The sequence below is a fragment of the Physella acuta genome, unplaced genomic scaffold (genome assembly GCF_028476545.2).
Source record: "Physella acuta isolate Inbredline_101_S28 unplaced genomic scaffold, ASM2847654v3 ptg000677l, whole genome shotgun sequence".
In the NCBI taxonomy this organism is placed as follows: Eukaryota; Metazoa; Mollusca; class Gastropoda; family Physidae; genus Physella; species Physella acuta.
The window spans coordinates 454,399-476,131 of record NW_026732196.1 but is presented as its reverse complement, the minus strand read 5'-3'; the positions used below and the strand labels follow the sequence as shown (position 1 = coordinate 476,131).

Genomic DNA, 21,733 nt, shown 5'->3' with positions numbered 1-21,733 from the left:
TTACCTCCCCCCCTCCCCTCCGTCACACGTCGTCACAAAAAGCCAGACCCCCCCCCCTCTAAAATGACGTAACACCTCAACCTACAACCCCACTCAAAATTGCAGTTGAATTTTTTAAAACATCAATATTTTTCTAAAATCTTGTCTAAACTATTACAATTTATTGAAACAGTTATCTAAAACGCGAAATAACGTCTAAAATTAGGTTTCTAACATTGCTATTTTATAATGCAAAAGTGTGACGTCTAAACATCTGAACCCCCCCCCCCTCCTCCTCATCACACATCGTCACAAAATTACGGACCCCCTCTCCCCCCCTAGAAGTGTGACGTCATTTATGGATGACCCCTTATCTAGCTCGACCTCTGACAAGTGGCCTAAGAACAATGGTGGAGGTGGGGGAGGGATTTTGTTATGACTGCCTTGTAGCTTATTTTCAGTATTTTGTTATCTTTGGATTATGTCTTTCACTTAAGGTTATATATTTTAATATATTCAAAAATATTATATATTGAAACCTGACATGCCTGCTTAGTACAGATATTGTGCTAACACCCATCCAGATGTTTAGCTTAGACAATCGTAAGGAGACTAAATTTATGTTTAATAACTATCAATGCTTACAACGAATAGATAAATTATTCATCTTAAAGGCGTCTTTTCGAAAGTTAAAAAATGCGAATTACTTACAGATTAAAAAAATAATGATGGCCATCCATCTACCAGCAGATAATCTTAAAGACATGATTACTGTCTTTGCTATTAAACACTTTTTAAACTGAAATAAAAATATATTAGAATGTTTTCACTGTAAACTTTCTGAATGTTTTACACATTTCTCAAAAAAGAAAACAATAACAAATCCAGAAATGTAAAATGTTAGACATAAATATAGATCTATATACCATTTAACTATAAATACAATCACTGAGAGTTTCTTTTTTTTTTCTTATATTTGCAAAAAAAATTAGCAAAAGTTTCAAATGAAATGTAAGGTTTTTCTCATAAATTAATTCAATATAGTATTGCCGCGAATTTTCAACTCTTAATCACATATCTGTATAAAAGTATTTCCTTGCAAAGTGTTATATCACTATTTTATGTCCATTCAAAGAATGTAGCGGAATTATTAAACTAAACAAGAATTTAGTGCCTAAACAAGTGCCGTATTATTAGACCCTTGCAGTATCACAAAGATTTGTGTTACCTCACCTCTTCTTTACCGACATGGTTGGCTGAACAAAAAGAACGACCTTCTTGGTGAGCTAAACAAATTCAGTCAAGCAAGTCGCACAAGATCACTCAATCAATTTCGTATGTTCGACAAAATATTAATTCAGAATTCAAGCCTGCTGATATTTCCAATACAAAAAAAATTGTTATCTCAATGGTGGGAATATATCGTTATATGATAGCAACAGTGTGAGGTGGCCAACGTAAATCTAATTAGTAATTAATGTTTTCGAGTATAACGTACTGTTATGTAACTATGGTCCAGCACAAGATACAGAGATGGCCGTACGCCCCAGCACAATCTTTTGTGTGGTACTGTGGTCAGCACAATCTTTAGTGTGGTACTGTGGTCAGTACAATCTTTAGTGTGGTACTGTGGTCAGCACAATCTTTAGTGTCCAACTGTGGTCAGTACAATCTTCAATGTGGTACTGTGGTCAGTACAATCTTCAATGTGGTACTGTGGTCAGTACAATCTTTAGTGTGGTACTGTGGTCAGTACAATCTTTAGTGTGGTACTGTGGTCAGCACAATCTTTAGTGTCCAACTGTGGTCAGTACAATCTTCAATGTGGTACTGTGGTCAGTACAATCTTCAATGTGGTACTGTGGTCAGTACAATCTTTAGTGTGGTACTGTGGTCAGTACAATCTTTAGTGTGGTACTGTGGTCAGTACAATCTTTAGTGTGGTACTGTGGTCAGCACAATCTTTAGTGTGGTACTGTGGTCAGCACAATCTTTAGTGTCCAACTGTGGTCAGTACAATCTTCAATGTGGTACTGTGGTCAGTACAATCTTTAGTGTGGTACTGTGGTCAGTACAATCTTTAGTGAGGTACTGTGGTCAGTACAATCTTCAATGTGGTACTGTGGTCAGTACAATCTTTAGTGTGGTACTGTGGTCAGTACAATCTTTAGTGTGGTACTGTGGTCAGTACAATCTTTAGTGTGGTACTGTGGTCAGCACAATCTTTAGTGTGGTACTGTGGTCAGCACAATGTTCAATGTGGTACTGTGGTCAGTACAATCTTTAGTGTGGTACTGTGGTCAGTACAATCTTTAGTGTGGTACTGTGGTCAGTACAATCTTTAGTGTGGTACTGTGGTCAGCACAATCTTTAGTGTGGTACTGTGGTCAGTACAATCTTTAGTGTGGTACTGTGGTCAGTACAATCTTCAATGTGGTACTGTGGTCAGTACAATCTTCAATGTGGTACTGTGGTCAGTACAATCTTTAGTGTGGTACTGTGGTCAGTACAATCTTTAGTGTGGTACTGTGGTCAGTACAATCTTTAGTGTGGTACTGTGGTCAGCACAATCTTTAGTGTGGTACTGTGGTCAGTACAATCTTTAGTGTGGTACTGTGGTCAGCACAATCTTTAGTGTGGTACTGTGGTCAGTACAATCTTTAGTGTGGTACTGTGGTCAGTACAATCTTTAGTGTGGTACTGTGGTCAGCACAATATTGTGGTGAGTACAATCTTCCACATTGTACTGTGGTCAGCACAATCCTCAATGTGATCAGCACAATCTTCAATGTGGTACTGTGGTCAGTACAATCCTCAATGTGATCAGCACAATCTTCAATGTGGTACTGTGGTCAGTACAATCTTTAGTGTGGTAGTGTGGTCAGCACAATATTGTGGTGAGTACAATCTTCCACATTGTACTGTGGTCAGCACAATCTTCAAACCTGGTACTGTACCTTACTATATACTACATTGTATATCCCTGAACACACGTATATATTTTAAAGAGAAAAGTAATGGAGACTTTATACACATAAGTGAAATAGCCGCCTTCATGCAATCCTTTAATATAGAAAATTTGTAACAAAATGGTATTTATTATAATTTATTTTTGATATTATTACGATGTTTAACACAGTATAATGATGTACCATAACACGGTTTTCCTAATACCTCTTTAGAGCAACAAATAGCATTACCGAAACTGCCAGAAATATAAAGGAGTCTGTCACTTTCTGGAACAGTCCTAGCCGTCCCCTAGTCGTCAACTTTACACCAACCCTCACCCCCCCCCCCCCAACCATTTTAATCCAATTATCCTATGTTTTTCTGGACCGTCTCCCGTTCTCAAAGCGTAGTGTTTTATTCAGTAATCCATTCCCCGTCATCGAAAAACACCACAAAACTCCTATTACATTTATAATTACGGGTTTAATGGTTTAATTATTGAGTATTAAGAACAACTGCTCAACACAGCGGTTTAACATGATGGCCAATTATGATGTATAACCAGTCTTTGGCTAATTGTAGGCGCTTATGTTATCAAATGGATAAAATCTTAAAAGAAATAGTCTAATCCGGAAATCGCACATTCTAGCTGTGTTTTTTTTTTCATTTGGTTAAACGTCCAGTAAAACAGCTTGCAGACCAACAGACCAATTTATTCCTGGCAAACATTTGGCATTTAAGTACATGTGTTAGAAATCGATTAGTTGTTTCTAAAATAAATCAGTTAAAATGTTATAGTACAAAAAAATAATAATAAAAAACGTTTTAATAACAAGTTTTTATGTAATAATGCACTGAAAAGTAGAAAATAAATTATACACTACTATTTAAATTACTATAAAGAAAAGCTTGGGTCACTTTAGTATCTATTGGATATCGTTACTAATATTTAGGAAGAGACCCACGCTTTTCTTTATAGTATTAAAAGCTTGTGAGGATGTAGACGTGTTTTGTGTTGTAAGGTGTGGTAGGGCTGGCCCCTAAGTCTGGCCGCTATTGATGTTCAAGTTTATTTTCTATTTTATAAAAGACTAAAGTATCAACCATTAAAATTAACGAGCTGAAATTGTGCTTGTGTTTTCTTGAACCTATCACAGCCAGATTTTCTTCCAGGCATCTCTTCGGGGGGGGGGGGGGGGGCTTGGCCCCCCCCCCCCCCCGAAATTTTTTTACCGCCCCCCGAACGAAATGAAATTTATATAATTTATATAGAAAATATATACTTTTAACAGTGTCCGCCCCCCCCCCCGAAGAAAGTTTACCGCCCCCCCCCGAAAATTTCAAGTGCCCCCCCCCCCCCCGGAGAAAAAAGTCTGGAAGAAACACTGATCACAGCAGTCATCAATACCAATCATACTGATGACATTCTTAACAGTGTGTGATTGCCTTAGTTTAGTCCAGACCTCCCACAATGTTAGTGTAGGTTAGTTCTGTACTTTTAGATAGCCATTGTATCTTATTTTGTGTACTAGCTTATGTATTTATATTTAGAATCGACTATGTTGTGCAATATATATAGTATTAAATTCTTTTAGTGTTAACGTGTCGTGTTTTGTAACCCGTTTGTGGTTGTTTCGTCTTATATCACCTTAAAGTTGTGTCAGTGTTCACAACAAATACCTAGAAAGTTTAGATGAAGCTACACCTTGTTGAAAGGTAACCCAATATTCTAGCAGTTAATGACATTTACCTAATATTGACTTTTATCTACACCATAATCCTAACTTTGAAACGAGTAAACTTAAGTATGTGTTGATGAAATGAACTGCGTCAATTATCGTGGAAATCTATCCCGAAATAATGGCACCAATGGTCCCTTTGTCTAACTCTATGACAGATAATGATATCGGTTATGGAGATTTACAGAATTTGGTCATCCTCACTGCCAACAGTATGGTCATTTTATATAACATAAATTAAGCATCATTTCACAGCAAAGTCATGATTTAAGCAACACGATTCGCGTTATAACTTATAGAACTGAGTTTGTTTGAATTTGGCTTTGAAAAAGTACACTCGTAGATAATTAAAAGAAAATAAATAAGCTAATTAATAAACATTGATCAGTATTTATACAAGCTGCTAAGCAAAAAGCATAGAAAAAAATCCCTTTTTAATTGTTTAATCTAAACCTGTGTTCTACAGTTTATTTCATGTAAAAATTAGCATTTATTTAAAGGACGATATTTCTGAACAACCTGTAGTAATGTTAGGTTAGCCAATCACCCCTCATGTCCTGGGCTAGTCTCTCCAACTGTCCCCAGGTGTATCCAATCATCTTGATGTCTTCTTCCGGGTCACGTCTCCAGATCGTTCCTGGTCGGTCCCTATACTTTAGCCCAGGGGTCGGCAATCTTTTGAGACGGAGGAGCCAAAAGTTACAGTTTACAAAATGTCCTAATTTTTTAAAGGGCCACTTACATTTGTATGCACCTCGGTAGTGGCGAGCATGGAACCATGGCCACGGGACTGGACACAGCACATTTGTGGGGCTGTCTGCTGTCCTACTGCTCTACTGCACCTATTCTCATTGTTTTATTTTGGGTTTTTTTGTGTGTTTCATGTCGTTTTTGTTTTTACAGTATACTATTTTTTAGTTTAAAAATAAAATATAATTAATTTTGAACTGGAGAGTCGCATCTTGACATCAAAAGAGACGCATGCGGCTTGCGAGCCGCTGGATGCCGACCCCTGCTTTAGCCCTATTGGTTCCATGTAAGAGCCTGTCTTGTTATGCTGCATACAGGCTTCCTAAGTGTGTGGACTATCCTAGTCCATTTTCTCTGAAGGATTTCTCCTTCAGCTGGTTGCTGGTTTGTCTATAGCCATAGTACGTCAACTGTGATGGTATTAACCTGCATTAAAATATGTACATTTTCTATAGCAAATAAGTGAAATTCTATTTTTATGAGTCCAGTTTTATACAATAATTAAATATGAACACAATGTTTCAGTTTTTCAAAAACTAATAAATTTTAAAATATTTAATTATCGACGACATAGACGTTTTTAAAAACTGTATATTAGTGCACAAAACAATTATTCTGTAAACAAGTTAATAAAAAGTCTAGTGACAATTTAAGCGCAATTTCCTTAATTAATTTTTTGTGACCGAACGATAGGATATTTTTGAAAACTTTCTTCGGCAATATTGTTCTAAATTAAGGCAGGAATCGATTGGTAAATGTTTCAAGTCGCTAAGTGGTCTGGTTGCCGAGAAATGGACAAAAAACTTCATTTTTTCGAGGTTTTTTTGGCTTTTCCGGGAAATCCAGGAAGGAATTCCGGGAATTTCTTTGGCCCACAATCATCCTCTGAACTTGCTTAACATATTTGCTTTTGGAACTAGTCCTCGATATTGCTTCGTTGAGGGGGAGATACGACTTAAATCTGCGCACATCCATCCATCCATCCAGAAATTACGAGTTGATAATCGCAATTGTCCAGTATGGAAATTGCGCTAAAAAAAAGTTACTGGTAACTACAAAGGGTTTCTTCAAGGATTTTTTTTTTCATTTATTGAGGTTGAAAAATAATTTAACAAAATAAATCACAGTGATTGTTGGTGCTAAAGTTTTAAAACTGTAAACAGTTATAAAAGTGATCTAAGAACTATCCGTGAAATTAATTAAATATTTTATAAGCCACATGCAGAAAACCATAAAGTAAAGACACGATTGTTTCCCTGTCGTTCTCACTGAACATTGACGACGTTTTTTCTGCAGACAGGCCTCAGCTTTGAGAGCAGGAACTTTATGAGTGTGATGACGTCAGGAACTACTACAACTCCCATGGTGATCCCGAACAAAATGGCGCCAAATAAACCGACTGTGTCTGACGTCATTCTGTCGTCTGTAGCGGAAGTCTTGCTCCGTATGTAGGACGACAGGTCGTGAGTCTCAACGGTCAAGCTCTTTTTGATCTGGTCAATTTCTTTCTGAACGGCCATTAGAGTACTGGACATGTTGATTCTGGTCTGAGTCCTACAGGAGCAGGGACAAGATGGTTGTGATCTGGTCTTGACACAGGAGCTACCATCTTGGTCAAGTTGGTAACCTAATGGGCAGGTACAGGTGTAAGAACCTAATGTGTTGACACAGGTATTTTCACAGGTGTGTACGTTTTCTTTACACTCGTTGATATCCAAGCAAGTGACGTTGTCTTTCTTGTTTAAACGGTAACCATGGAAACAACTACATACGTTAGAGCCAATAGATTTTGTACAATTTTGTGTACAATTGTGTCGGCCTTGTTGACACTCATCCATATCCACACAGGTGAAAGGATCGTGTGTGTCAATGTGATAGCCGTCCTTACATGTACACACGTAGCTACCGGCCGTGTTGTTACAACCATCAGAACAGTTGTCAGTTCCTAAACCACATTCGTCGACATCCACACAGAGAAATCTGCTGTCGTTGTGTAACTCATAACCTTGATGGCAGCTACAGGTGTAACCACCTACAGTATTGTTACATAACTGGGAGCAGTTGTGTGTGTTTTGTCTGCACTCATCAACGTCGTCACATGTCGTCATATCCGACCCGAGTTTGTATCCCTGGTTACAACCACACCTGTAAGACTGGTTTACACGTGCGCAGATCTGCTCACACTTTTGACCGGCGCACACATCTACACATTTAAGTTCCTCGGAGCTGAATGTAATATCACTATTGCCTGGCGACATACACAGAGCTTGATAGTCATAGTTGCTTGAATTTCTGTCCATTAATTTACTTTGTGTCATTCTCACAAAACAGTGAGTCGTCCCTTGAAGTTGACACCCGTCGTCTGGATTGCCACCACCCCATGTATTTACTTTTTCTAATTTCCAGAAACTCCCAGTAATATTTTTTACGACGTCGACCCACACGTCAAAGTTCCCATATTTTCGTTTTAATTCATACTCAACTTGAGAATATTCATCGTTCGTATCAAAGATGGCGATAGAGCATCCAATTAGCTTGCATAATCTCGATGAACAGTAAAAACTCTGTCTTGTGTTTGAAAGATTGTACGTCCTGCCATTTACGTTGAGGACTGTGAAGTCAAGCGTGTAGACCCTTGTAGGCCCTTAGACAGGAGAAAATATTACGTTTTAACATTGAATCTGCCAACAGTAGTTGTGTAAGATGTTGTGTTTTTACTTATACATTGCATTAACAGTACAATTATAAACATAGTATTGAAAGGTAATATCAACATATATAGTGAATAATAAATTTAGGATGGTTCAAGCCTAGAGTTATGTTTTGTTTTTAGGTTTAGCATCAGCATAAAATATGGGGTAAAATTTAGTACCGTTGACAGAGTTAGTGATTGGTTTAGAAATTAAATAAGTGGAGTAAAAACAAAACAAACTTCTGAGTACGGATAACAGACGCAAGTCGTTTTATTAATACTAAACTACCGTTGCTAGGATTAAAAATAATTATTTAAAATTTGAAAGTTAAATGACCACAAACTACTCACACCACGAACAGATCAGTAAGATACTCCAACAAAACACGAACATCCTTGGTTCAATCTCCTGACTTGTAAAACTTGATGTTAAAATTATAATTCCTACTGATCAGTATATTAATTTTATCACAAAGGATCTTCTGTACTTATAAAAGTTAGAACGTAACACTAACTATAAATAAGACGAAGCACGCCTAGTTATGCTACCTTATCCAACATGCGTAACTAGGGTAAACAAATCATTCACTTCAACTTTTCAAAAGTAAAAACCGTTCTCTGTCTAGAATAATGGGCATAAAACTTTTGTTTTCATCAGACGTTTCACTGAACATCATCGAGGCAATATCTAACGTCAGTGTGGCGCAACAAATTCTTTCTTTGATCTATCGATCCAGCATTTAAGAAGCAGCGAAGTGTGGAAATAGGAATTAACATTATTCAATTTAATAAATTGGATATGACTAAGACAAATTCTATGCATTTAGTTTTATTAGAAATTTTTAATTAAATATTTTTAATTAAAGTATTTGAAAGCAGAAAATTGACGATGATTAATGAAAAAAATGTTTTCATCGATTAGCAAAGGTTGGTCTAGCAACAAGCCTTAGAGGAACAGACACATTTCTTAAAGAACTTGAGTTATGAACTAGCAGTAGTTGCTCAGTGGTCGTCCATTTAAGACGTCATGTATGTTAGGTACTCATTCCCCATGCATACATAACAACCCTAGAATGAGCAACGTCAATTTTCGTAACCAAAATACAAACACGGGAGGGTGAGGTTAGTTAACGATCTTTTTAATCACCGACCATTTCATTAGCCACATTAATTACTTGATATAAGGTTGAAATTGATTGATATTATAATTTTAAAATACTATATAAATAAGATAACTACTAATACCCTATTACAATTAACCCACAATGAGCTATTTAGTTGTTAATTTACTAGACGAATATTCCACAATTCATGTTACAGAGACCATTGCAGTTTATCGATTTGCGACTGGTGTGGTTCCAGATACGTTTTGCGTACAAACTAAAGTTATCGTTAGCGATCACATGCTAATCATTAATATATTCACAAGAGACACATTTAACAATTTGGCTCGTGTGTTTCTAAAATATCATTTTCCAGGGAACGTATTTGCTTATACATGAAGTAATGTTTGATTCAAGATTAATATCCATGAGAAAGAAAGCTTAACATTTCCATCACTGCATGTGTGTGAAGTGGAGGACATCCTATCAGTTGTCATAGCAACACAAGGGAGGCTAATAAAATAAATCTTGAAAAGAAATTAAAGCTCCCCTTTCACAACGAATGATCTCCATTGGCAGATAGTACAGTTGATACGTTTCCTGACCCCGACGTATGAAGGAACTGTGTTGTCAACATTATGCCCAGCCGTCTTTGCTTTTCCACATCAGATGACATCATAGAGTTTCTAGTCCGAATCGTGATGGTAAATCGAGACCTTCGGGCTAGCAGTCGAGCACTCCACCATTTGACCACGTCTTTCCATTAAATAATTTTTACTATTCATAATTCTTAAAATGGATCATTGTTCATTCAATAATATTACCCCTGTGGTAGACCAATTATAAAATAATATCCGTAGAATATCTAGACTATGATCCAGTGGCCTGGCCGTGTCTATCCGAGGTGTTGAACACTAACTGTAATGGCCGTACTTTATGTCAACCTGTTCATCAAAACACCCCAGTTGGCTAATAATTTTCATGGCTCCCGGTCAAAAACCCCCTGGACATAAACCCCCTGGACATAAACCCCCCGACATAAACCCCCTGGACAAAAACCCCCCGCGACATAAACCCCCTGGACAAAAACCCCCCGCGATATAAACCCCCTGGACAAAAACCCCCCGCGATATAAACCTCCTGGACAAAAACCCCCCAATTGAGGTTTATATAAGGAAAAACCAAAGATGACGAGAAACAAAATTAATATAAAAATACAAAACAAACATTAGGAAAAAACTTTTATTTTTATTATAACTTTAAAAAGACAGATTGTGAAGCAAGGCATAAACACATGGAACAGTGCGTCCATTGACCAATGCATGGACTGTGTACAGTTGTGAAAACAATGCAGGAGCTGTTTTGAATGTACCATCCATAAACCAGTGCTGATTAACCTCCAATAACCTAAAGTTGTCCTTGGTTCCAAACAAAAACATCCTACCTTTTGATTTGGCACCGGAATCGAACAGAAGAGATTGTTGTCCATCTTGTGTCATTGTATATTGTTCAGGAATGATTATATCATCAACATTCCTTGGATCAGACAGTGGGTGTTTTAGCGTTTGACGTTGACGCCTGATGTTACGCCGTATGTGTGGAATCGAGGGCAGCTTAGCCTTGGCATCTTCAGTAATCGTAGTAATGGACTGAGTGATGATCTGCTGGGGTGTTGCTTCCGTTTCTTCTGCCAGTTGTTTCATCTGCTGCACTACTTTACACACTTCCAGTTGAGATGGATCTGGTCCATGCGAATGTTCATTACATCGTCCAACAAGCTGTTCACCATGAATCTTTATTTTTGCTTTGCATTCTGCCTTGTTGCGTCTTTTGGAACACTCAAATGACACAACGCCGTTTGCCAGATCTTTTTGCTTGACATAAACATAGCCTTCAAAAATCACCTTTAAATTTCCTTTATTGGATTGAACAAACTCCATTCCAGAAAATATACGATTTGTCGAGAAATAAATTTGATTTTATATTTATACCATGGTTCTGTATGCCAAGGTGGATATGAACCAAGCTTCCGCCGGTGAATCCCTCACATCTTTCGAATTGTTAAGAATGTGTTGCTTTGATCCGCAGTGCTCCCACATGTGGATGACCTATATCTAAGGTGTTGTCGGTGCCCGATCTTTGATCAAATACAACTAAGGTCACTCCTTGATTTCGAAAAGCATTTTTTTAGGTAGAAACTATTTTCTTAGTCGTAAAAAATTAAATTAATTTAATGTAATTTTTTTTTAATTTCTTGGTTCACATCATCGTTATTTTTTCTTTATATAAACCTCAGTCCGGGGGTTATTATCCGGGGGGTTTATATCGCGGGGGGTATTTGTCCAGGGGGTTTATGTCGCGGGGGGTTTTTGTCCAGGGGGTTTATGTCGCGGGGGGTTTTTGTCCAGGGGGTTTATGTCGCGGGGGGGTTTTGTCCAGGGGGTTTATGTCGGGGGGTTTATGTCCAGGGGGTTTTTGTCCAGGGGGTTTTTGACCGGACACCAATTTTCATACAAACAAATAACAGAAAACGACAGATGTGTTTTGCTTTACTTTACATTACACAATCCTCCTCACCAGATAATACGTTGTAACAATGGTTACTACAAATCCACTTCATTAGTGTAAAAAAATTGTGAACAATTCCGTAACTTTTTAAAAACTTTTTGTATGTGTATATGCTTCTGAAAATTTTAAATGAAATTCCAACAACAACAAAAGTTTTTTAAATATGCGTTTAATGTCGAAAACAAAGAAACTACAGTATTCGGTTGCCCATGTTACAACTGTAAATAGCTACATATTTTCGTAAATACGAGAAACACATTCTAAACCAGACCCAGCTGATATTTTTGGCAGACTTTACCTAATTATTGATTTCTATTCGAAATTAATTTTTTTTTGTTTCAAAAAAGTGAACATTATTTCTTGGAAAAATTCTTTATGTTTGTCTTTGTTTTGGTTCTTTTTTATAATGCTAGTATCAACACATAAACAGACTTCACTCGATATCCTCAATTTTCTAGAGAAGTAAATTTTATAGGGAAACAGGTGCATTAAAATAGTAAAAAAAATACAATATATTTATAAAATATGATAAATGACAGTGTCAAGGATACGTGATTTTACTAAATAAAAATCGCGGACTTTACATAGAATAGAGTTGTTTTTTTTGTTTTTTTTTGTATATAGAAAATTTCTAAGTGTCGACATATCAGTGGCGTAGGCAGGGGGGGGTGAGGGGGGGGGGTCATAACCCCCCACAGACCCCTCGGTATATATAAAAAGTATGAGGGGGGGTGCAAATCAAAAGTTTGAGGGGGGGGGGGTGCAAATCGAAAGTTTGTCCCCGGGTAAAAATTGGACCCCCCCCCTTGAGACGATCCTGGCTACGCCACTGCGACATATACTAGTGTATAGAGCATAGAGATTAGTCAATGAAATAAATTATAGTCATATTCGTTGTATAGGTTGTGTATTTCAATTTATTAAGAAGGGTGTGGAAGAAATTTTTTAAAATATAAATATTTGATTTAAAAAGTACATTGTTGGTAAATACGAAATGTTTTTCAGTGATTTTGTTTTTTTTTTGATAGGGATATTAACAAGGTGAAAAAATATTAATAACACTATGGGTAGGTGCTTAGATGTATAAACGTATTGAAGGTACCAAAGTCCTAGAAGTAGAAAATTATTTTAACAGCAATTAAATTAAAACTAATTACGTAACATGTAATATTGTCATTTATTTCACTTATCGTCTAGGACTTTTTTTTTTACAGATAATCATCAGCTTTGAGAGCAGGAACTTTATGAGTGTGATGACGTCAGGAACTACTACAACTCCCATGGTGATCCCGAACAAAATGGCGCCAAATAAACCGACTGTCTCTGACGTCATTCTGTCGTCTGTAGCGGAAGTCTTGCTCCGTATGTAGGACGACAGGTCGTGAGTCTCAACGGTCAAGTTCTTTTTGATCTGGTCAATTTCTTTCTGAACGGCCATTAGAGTACTGGACATGTTGATTATGGTCTGAGTCCTACAGGAGCAGGGACAAGATGGTTGTGATCTGGTCTTGACACAGGAGCTACCATCTTGGTCAAGTTGGTAACCTAGTGGGCAGGTACAGGTGTAAGAACCTAATGTGTTGACACAGGTATTTTCACAGGTGTGTAATTTTTCTTTACACTCGTTGATATCCAAGCAAGTGATGTTGTCTTTGTTTTTTAAACGGTAACCATGGAAACAACTACAAACGTACGAGCCAATAGAATTTGTACAATTTTGTGTACAATTGTGTCGACCTTGTTGACACTCATCCATATCCACACAGGTGAAAGGATCGTGTGTGTCAATGTGATAGCCGTCCTTACATGTACACACGTAGCTACCGGCCGTGTTGTTACAACCATCAGAACAGTTGTCAGTTCCTAAACCACATTCGTCGACATCCACACAGAGAAATCTGCTGTCGTTGTGTAACTCATAACCTTGATGGCAGCTACAGGTGTAATCACCTACAGTGTTGTTACATAACTGGGAGCAGTTGTGTGTGTGAGCCTCACACTCGTCTAGGTCCCCACATGATTTTTTATCGGACATCAACATGTAGCCTAGTTTACATTCACAGTTGTAGGTACCAACAACATTAGTACAGATATGTTTGCAAGTACGATTTAAACACTCATCAACATCCACACACGTCAATCCGTCCACACTGAGATTAAAGCCTTCTTTACACGGCAGTTTACAGAGCGTGTAGTTGTAAAACACGTTTGACTCCTTGTCCTGTAACCCAACCTCTGTCATTTGCACAAAGCACTGTGTCGTTCCTCTTAGCTCGCATCCCTGGTTGGGATACCCCAACCCCCACACACTTTTTGTAATTGGCTCTAGTCTCCAAAAGTGTCCTGTGGTATTTTTTATTATATCTATCCACACATTATAGGACTGAAATCTTTGTAATAAATAGTCCTGGATGTGAAAATAGTCGTCGTTTGTGTCAAAGAAAGCTAGTCGAGTTTGAGTGCCGACTTTGGAGCAATAGCTTAAAGAGCTATAATAACCTAGACTTTCTAAACTCAATATGTAACTTCCGTTGTTTGTGTTGATGGTTATACGTCCCCCAGCTTGAGTTTTGCCATACCCTGTCAAAATAAACAAACAATGTAAACAAGCAAGGTAAGCATAGTCGCTAATTTATGATTACCTTAAATTTGTACTACGCTGTTACGTACGAAAATAAATCTTACATTTATGATTGCAAATCTATTTTCGTTAATTTTGTTAACCTAACTGTAATGAACACACACACTGTCATTGAACTATCAAAGGAGATCACTGTATTTCTGCGCTTAGGATGCTCAATATTCAATGAATAATAAAATCATTATGATTTTCATAACAGCTTCCAGAATAAATCTTTTTAATTTCCGGGGTATAAAAGGAACCCAGGAATATCTCAAATTCCAATTATTGCAAATATAATGCGCGCATATCCTATCGCTATATTTAACTCCTAAATGATAGGTGAGGCGTCGTAAATTCAGTAATCATGTTTATCATGTTTCCTGTCCTTTAGATAGTCACACATGTTTATTATGTTTCATGTCTTCTAGATAGTCATATATGTTTATCATGTTTCATGTCCTCTTGATAGTCACACATGTTATCATGTTTCCTGTCCTCTCGATAGTCACACATGTTTATCATGTTTCCTGTCCTCTCGATAGTCATATATGTTTATCATGTTTCCTGTCCTTTAGATAGTCATATATGTTTATCATGTTTCCTGTCCTTTAGATAGTCATATATGTTTATCATGTTTCCTGTCCTTTAGATAGTCATATATGTTTATCATGTTTCCTGTCCTCTAGATAGTCACATTATTATGTATGTCATGTTGCCTGTGTTCTAGATATTCATTTATGTTTTCTGCCTTCTGGGTAGTCATATGTATATCCTGTTTCCTGTTTGAATTATATATTTCAAAGGGTATTCTGGAATGACATGGCCTAAACTAAAGGGATTAACAGCTTATCTAGCTCGGCCTCTGACAAGTGGCCTTAAGAACAATGTTGGAGGGGGGGGGGGGACTCAGTAAGATGTTATAACTGCCTGTCGTTTAACTTATTAACACGTTTTTCTTAACTCAGCTTCGCGTTTGTGGATTTGTTTGTTGTTAAAATTGACATCGAAAATTAGCCCACTTCTGATTGCTCTACAGATCTGAAATTTGGCATGCAGGCTACTTTCGCCTAACAATTTCAGATGCAATCATAAAAACTAGCAATTAGAGACCGTAATTAGCTTAATTTAATTACGCCCCAAGGACCATAAAATTGAGGACATGATTTCTAAATATACCGAAAAGACTGGAGGCCTATTGACACAGTTACTTCGGCCCCAATCGATGTGAGCGCGCTGGCCGTGATCGTATAGTGGTTAGTACTTCGCGTTGTGGCCGCGACAACCCAGGTTCGAATCCTGGTCGCTCAAGATTTTTAGTCCGTGTATTTATAAACACTTAGTCAAGTCATACTTAATCAAGTCATTAGATAAAATAGAAAATAAACTATATAAAAAACTTTTTTAAAAACCACGTTTTTCATGTGTAGCAACGGACTAAAAAGGAGAAAATAAAATACTTAAAAAAACTTTTTAAAAAACCACGTTTTTCTTGTGGACTAAAAAGTAGAAAATAAATTTTTCTTTTGTGCTTCCTCGAGCTGTGCAGATTCTTGTGATGACTGACAAAAAACGTGGGTCGGGCAGATGGGTCGGGAAATTTGATGGTGAACGTACCCACGTTTTTTGTCAGTCATCACAAGAACCTGCACAGCTCGAGGAAGCACAAAAGAAAAATTTATTTTCTACTTTTTAGTCCACAAGAAAAACGTGGTTTTTTTAAAAGTTTTTTTTTAAGTATTTTATTTTCCCAGTGCTTTGTCATTGTTGGATTATGTCTTTCTGTTAAGGTTATATATTAATCAACATATTAAAACCTGACATGCCTGCTTAGTACAGATATTGTGCTAACGCCCATCCAGATGTTTAGCTTAGACAATCGTAAGGAGTCTAAATTTATGTTTAATAACTATCAACGCTTACAAGGAATAGATAAATAATTCATCTAAAGGCGTCGTTTCGAAAGTTAAAAAATGCGAATTACTTACAGAATAAACAAATGACGATGGCCATCCAACTACCAGCAGATAATCTTAAAGACATGATTACTGTTTTTGCTATCAAAGACTTTTTAAACTGACATAAAAATATATATTAGAATGCTTTCATTGTAAAATTTCTGAATGTTTTTACACATTTTTCATTAAAAAAAAACAGATCCAGAAATGGTAAATGTTAGACATAAATAAAGATCTAGACTATATACCATTTAAATATAAATACATTCACTGAGAGATGATTTTTTTGGCTTATATATTTTCAAAAAAAGTAGCGAAAGTTTAAAATGAAATGTAATTTTATTCTCATAAATTAAATCAATATAGTATAGTATTTCCACTAATTTTCAATTCTAAATCACGTATCTGTATAAAAGCATTTCTTTGCAAAGTATTATACCACTATTTTATGTCCTTCAAAGAATGAAGCGAAATTATTAAAAATTAAAACTCTCCAGACAAATCACCACCAGACGAAGAACAACCTAACAAGAATGAAGTGCCTCAACAAGTGCCGTATTAGACCCTCGCAGTATCACAAAGATTTTTCTTACCTCACCTCTTCTTTGTATTTACCGACATGGTTGGCTGAACAAAAAGAACGACCTTCTTGGTAGTCGGCGAATTACACAAGTGAGCGAAACAAATTCAGTCAAGCAAGTCGCACGCTAGGCACGATATGTCTGTGTTTGCAAAGCTATAAAGTTCTCACTACAGTAGCACGTGATTAAAGTTTCACTTTGTACTGTGTCTATCTCATAGGATCGCTCAATCAATTACGTACGTTCGACAAAATATTAATTCAGAATTCAATTAAAAAATGATATCTCAATGGTGGGAATATATCGTTATATGATAGCAACAGTGTGAGGTGGCCAACGTAAAGCTAATTAGTAATTTATGTTGTCCAATATAACGTACTGTTATGTAACTATGGACCAGCACAATGTACAGTGATGGCCGCACGCCCTAGCACAATCTTAAGTGAGGTACTGTGGTCAGTACAATCTTTAGTGAGGTACTGTGGTCAGCACAATCTTTAGTGTGGTACTGTGGTCAGTACAATCTTTAGTGTGGTACTGTGGTCAGTACAATCTTCAGTGTGGTAGTGTGGTCAGCACAATCCTCAATGTGGTCAGCACAATCTTTAGTGTGGTAGTCTGGTCAGTACAATCCTCAATGTGATCAGCACAATCTTTAGTGTGGTACTGTGGTCAGCACAATCTTTAGTGTGGTAGTGTGGTCAGCACAATCCTCAATGTGGTCAGCACAATCTTTAGTGTGGTAGTGTGGTCAGTACAATCCTCAATGTGATCAGCACAATCTTTAGTGTGGTACTGTGGTCAGCACAATCGTTAGTGTGGTAGTGTGGTCAGCACAATCCTCAATGTGGTCAGCACAATCTTTAGTGTGGTAGTGTGGTCAGTACAATCCTCAATGTGATCAGCACAATCTTTAGTGTGGTACTGTGGTCAGCACAATCTTTAGTGTGGTAGTGTGGTCAGCACAATCCTCAATGTGGTCAGCACAATCTTTAGTGTGGTAGTGTGGTCAGCACAATCTTTAGTGTGGTACTGTGGTCAGCACAATCCTCAATGTGGTCAGCACAATCTTTAGTGTGGTTCTGTGGTCAGTACAATCTTTAGTGTGGTACTGTGGTCAGTACAATTTTTAGTGAGGTTCTGTGGTCAGTACAATCTTTAGTGTGGTACTGTGGTCGGCACAATCTTTAGTGAGGTTCTGTGGTCAGCACAATCCTCAATGTGGTCAGCACAATCTTTAGTGTGGTTCTGTGGTCAGTACAATCTTTAGTGTGGTACTGTGGTCAGTACAATTTTTAGTGAGGTTCTGTGGTCAGTACAATCTTCAGTGTGGTACTGTGGTCAGCACAATTTTTAGTGAGGTTCTGTGGTCAGTACAATCTTTAGTGTGGTACTGTGGTCGGCACAATCCTCAAATGTGGTAGTGTGGTCAGTACAATCCTCAATGTGGTAGTGTGGTCAGCACAATCCTCAATGTGATCAGCACAATCTTTAGTGTGGTACTGTGGTCAGCACAATCTTCAGTGTGGAAATGTCGTTAATACTATCTTCAGTGTGGAGGTTAGTCCCAGTAAATGTCTAATTAATGAACGTAGGGCAAGCACGAAAATTACCGTAGCTGAGCTGCAGTTAAATATCTCTCAAACTGCCATACAAGATGTGTGAATAATTTTCTAAACTATTTTATTTTAAAATTATTTTTAAAACTTGGCCTTTATACACCAATGCTGCTGTCTGTAACTGTCAACTAAGAAGAGCATATTTACGAAGCAAAGATGTCTGTAATCTTTCTAATTCGGAGTTTCCAACATTCTTCCAACAAACCTGCTTTATTTATAAGTCTTTAACTGCATGAATACAAAGCCTACACAATGGATACAAATAAATTGCCCCCTTGTTACTGAAAAACGTTTTAACGGAATTTACCATTATTACATTAAAAACGGGTTGCTATACAAAGATTTCTTAGGAGCGCCTTAACAATACAATATTAGCATGTATATTGCATTAAATTTTTATTTGAATTTATTATAAAATTCGATGCTAATAATAAATTTGATTCTATTGTTAAATTTGAATTAATACAATATTAGCATGTAGATTGCATTACATTTTTATTTGAATGTATTATTAAATTCGATGCTAATGTTAAATTTGATACTAATGTTAAATTTGATACTAATGTTAAATTTGATACTAATGTTAAATTTGATACTAATGTTAAATTTGATACTAATGTTAAATTTGATACTAATGTTTAATTTAATACTAATGTTAAATTTGGTACTAATGTTAAATTTGATATTAATGTTAAATTTGATACTAATGTTAAATTTGGTACTAATGTTAAATTTGATACTAATGTTAAATTTGATACTAATGTTAAATTTGTTACTAATGTTAAATTTGGTACTAATGTTAAATTTGATACTAATGTTAAATTTGGTACTAATGTTAAATTTGATACTAATGTTAACTTTGATACGACTCCAGATGTTATAACCTCACCAAACTCCCAGTACATTGTATCTGTAAATGTATGTAACGACTATTCAAAATTCCGATAGCAAAATTCCGAGTCTTCCTGAAGACATTTGGGGAATAACAAACAAACGTAACATACAAACACAACATACAAACATAATATACAAACATCACATACAAACATCACAAACAAACATCACATACAAACATAAATAACATACAAACATAACATCCAAACATAACATACAAACATAATATACAAACATAAATAACATACAAACATAACATATAAACATCACATACAAAAATAAATAACATACAAACATAACATATAAACATAACATACAAACATAACATACAAACATAACATACAATCATAACATACAAACATTACATACAAACATAAATAACATACAAACATAACATATAAACATCACATACAAACATAACATACAAACATAACTTACAAACATAACATACAAACATAACATACAAACATCACATACAAACATCCCATACACACATCACATACACACATCACATACACACATCACATACAAACACATAAAAACATAACACACAAACATAACAAACATAGCATACAAGCATAACATACAAACATCACATACAAAAATAAATAACATACAAACATAACATAGAAACATAACATAGAAACATAACATACAAACATAACATACAAACATAACATACAAACATAAATAACATACAAACATCACATACACACATCACATACACACATCACATACACACATCACATACAAACACATAAAAACACAACACACTGTGACCTACTTAGGTCTAGTCATGTTTTATTTTTGGTTTGACATTGTTATAATACCATATATGGATTGATGGTGCAACAACCGGGTTTTTTCCACTGTCTTATTAAGAGTGTCTAAGACTCAGAAATTTTCCATCAAGATCTGATTGATTGATTCAGATCAGATGACCACCCCAACCAATGGCTACATGAGTTGAGGATAATCTCCCCTGTTGCCTAAGTCTATAACTGGATCGCACACAGGCCGCACGAGGCAGTCCATCTTGACCAGGCCGTCCATTTTGTCCGGCAATCCATTCTGACCATTTGAACGTGAGAGAGCTTAAGTCCTGAGTGTGCTATGCATTCTTAAGTTGTTTTAGTATTCTAGTATTATATTACTTGTCGCCAAGTGATTCTTGATGCTATAGCAGTGTTGTGTGACCTGTGGCTATTTTTATACAGTGTTAGAATCTGTGATAGTATTTTTTCTTACGCTTTGTAAGTTGGGTTTTGTTATTTTCTAAACTAAATATTTTATCTTGTTTAACCTTGTGTTCTGCCACAACTGTGTTCGCTTATTAAAGGTTGTATGCAGATTGAATGAGTTGTTAACTTCAATAGTTACACTAGTTTTCCCTAGACATCGAAATCGAGCCCTAGTGTGTTGTTGAGTTAGTGTTCATTCATTTAGGCTTTAGGTCATTTGCATATAACCCCAAGAAAGAATCCGGGGGCGTTCACCATCTATCTGGCTGGTAGATAGGTGTCCGTTACAAAGTGGGGGCTCGTCCGGGATTTTATCTGTCGTTCCAGTTGTTGGTTGTATCAGTTAAACACTAAGTTTAGTTTGATTTAGTTGTTTTTCTATCCAGTGGAGCCGTGTTATAAAAACGCGCAAGGCTAGAATTATCTAGGTCAAAAGCCAGACGTGCCACGTCCTAGATTGAAGAGGTCAAGTTCATAACGCAGCGTTGGGCCGTGTTAATTTAGAGAATCTAGGCTTGTTGTGATTTTGAAGTTAGTGTTATGGAATCTTTTTTGTCTAATCCCACTGTTGAGGAGGTCGAGAAGTTGAGTAGGAAAGTTTTGATTAGTGTTGTTAAGGAATTGAAATTAGATTATTCTGTTACGCAGAAATCAGAGGTTTTGAGAGATAAAATTGTTGTTCATTTTATTAATGAAGGTGTATTTGATGAAAGTTTGTTGGCTGGGGTGATACTCCGTGAGGAGAAACCTCTAGAGAAGGTAGAATTAGAAGCTAGAATTGCTTTAGAAAAGGAGAAAGTTACTTTAGAGAAGGAGAAAGTTGCTTTAGAGAAGGCTTTAAAAGAACAGGAGTTAGAGGCTAAAATTGCTTTAGATAAGAGGAGGTTGGAATTAGAATTTGGTCAAGTTAGTGAAGTCACTTCTCTGGTAGATCCAAAAAAGTTGTCGGTGGGGCAAGTGATTGCCAAATTTGGGAAATTAGTTCCTAAATTTGATGAAACAGATTTGGTCGTTTTCTTTAACTCATTTGAGAGTTTAGC

At 36.5% G+C, this 21,733-nt stretch overlaps 2 protein-coding genes across 2 annotated transcripts; both read right to left on the bottom strand.

The window, feature by feature from the left end:
- Window positions 1-10,471: 10,471 nt before the first annotated feature.
- Window positions 10,472-10,915, bottom strand: LOC131949188 (uncharacterized). Its single transcript, XM_059310977.1, has one exon. It carries the CDS (start codon window positions 10,913-10,915, stop codon window positions 10,472-10,474), a length of 444 nt encoding a protein of 147 aa, XP_059166960.1.
- A 2,051-nt stretch (window positions 10,916-12,966) lies between these two features.
- LOC131949187 (matrilin-3-like) lies at window positions 12,967-14,022 on the bottom strand. The gene has a single exon (XM_059310976.1). The coding sequence runs from the start codon at window positions 14,020-14,022 to the stop codon at window positions 12,967-12,969; it is 1,056 nt and encodes a 351-aa protein (XP_059166959.1).
- Window positions 14,023-21,733: the final 7,711 nt, after the last annotated feature.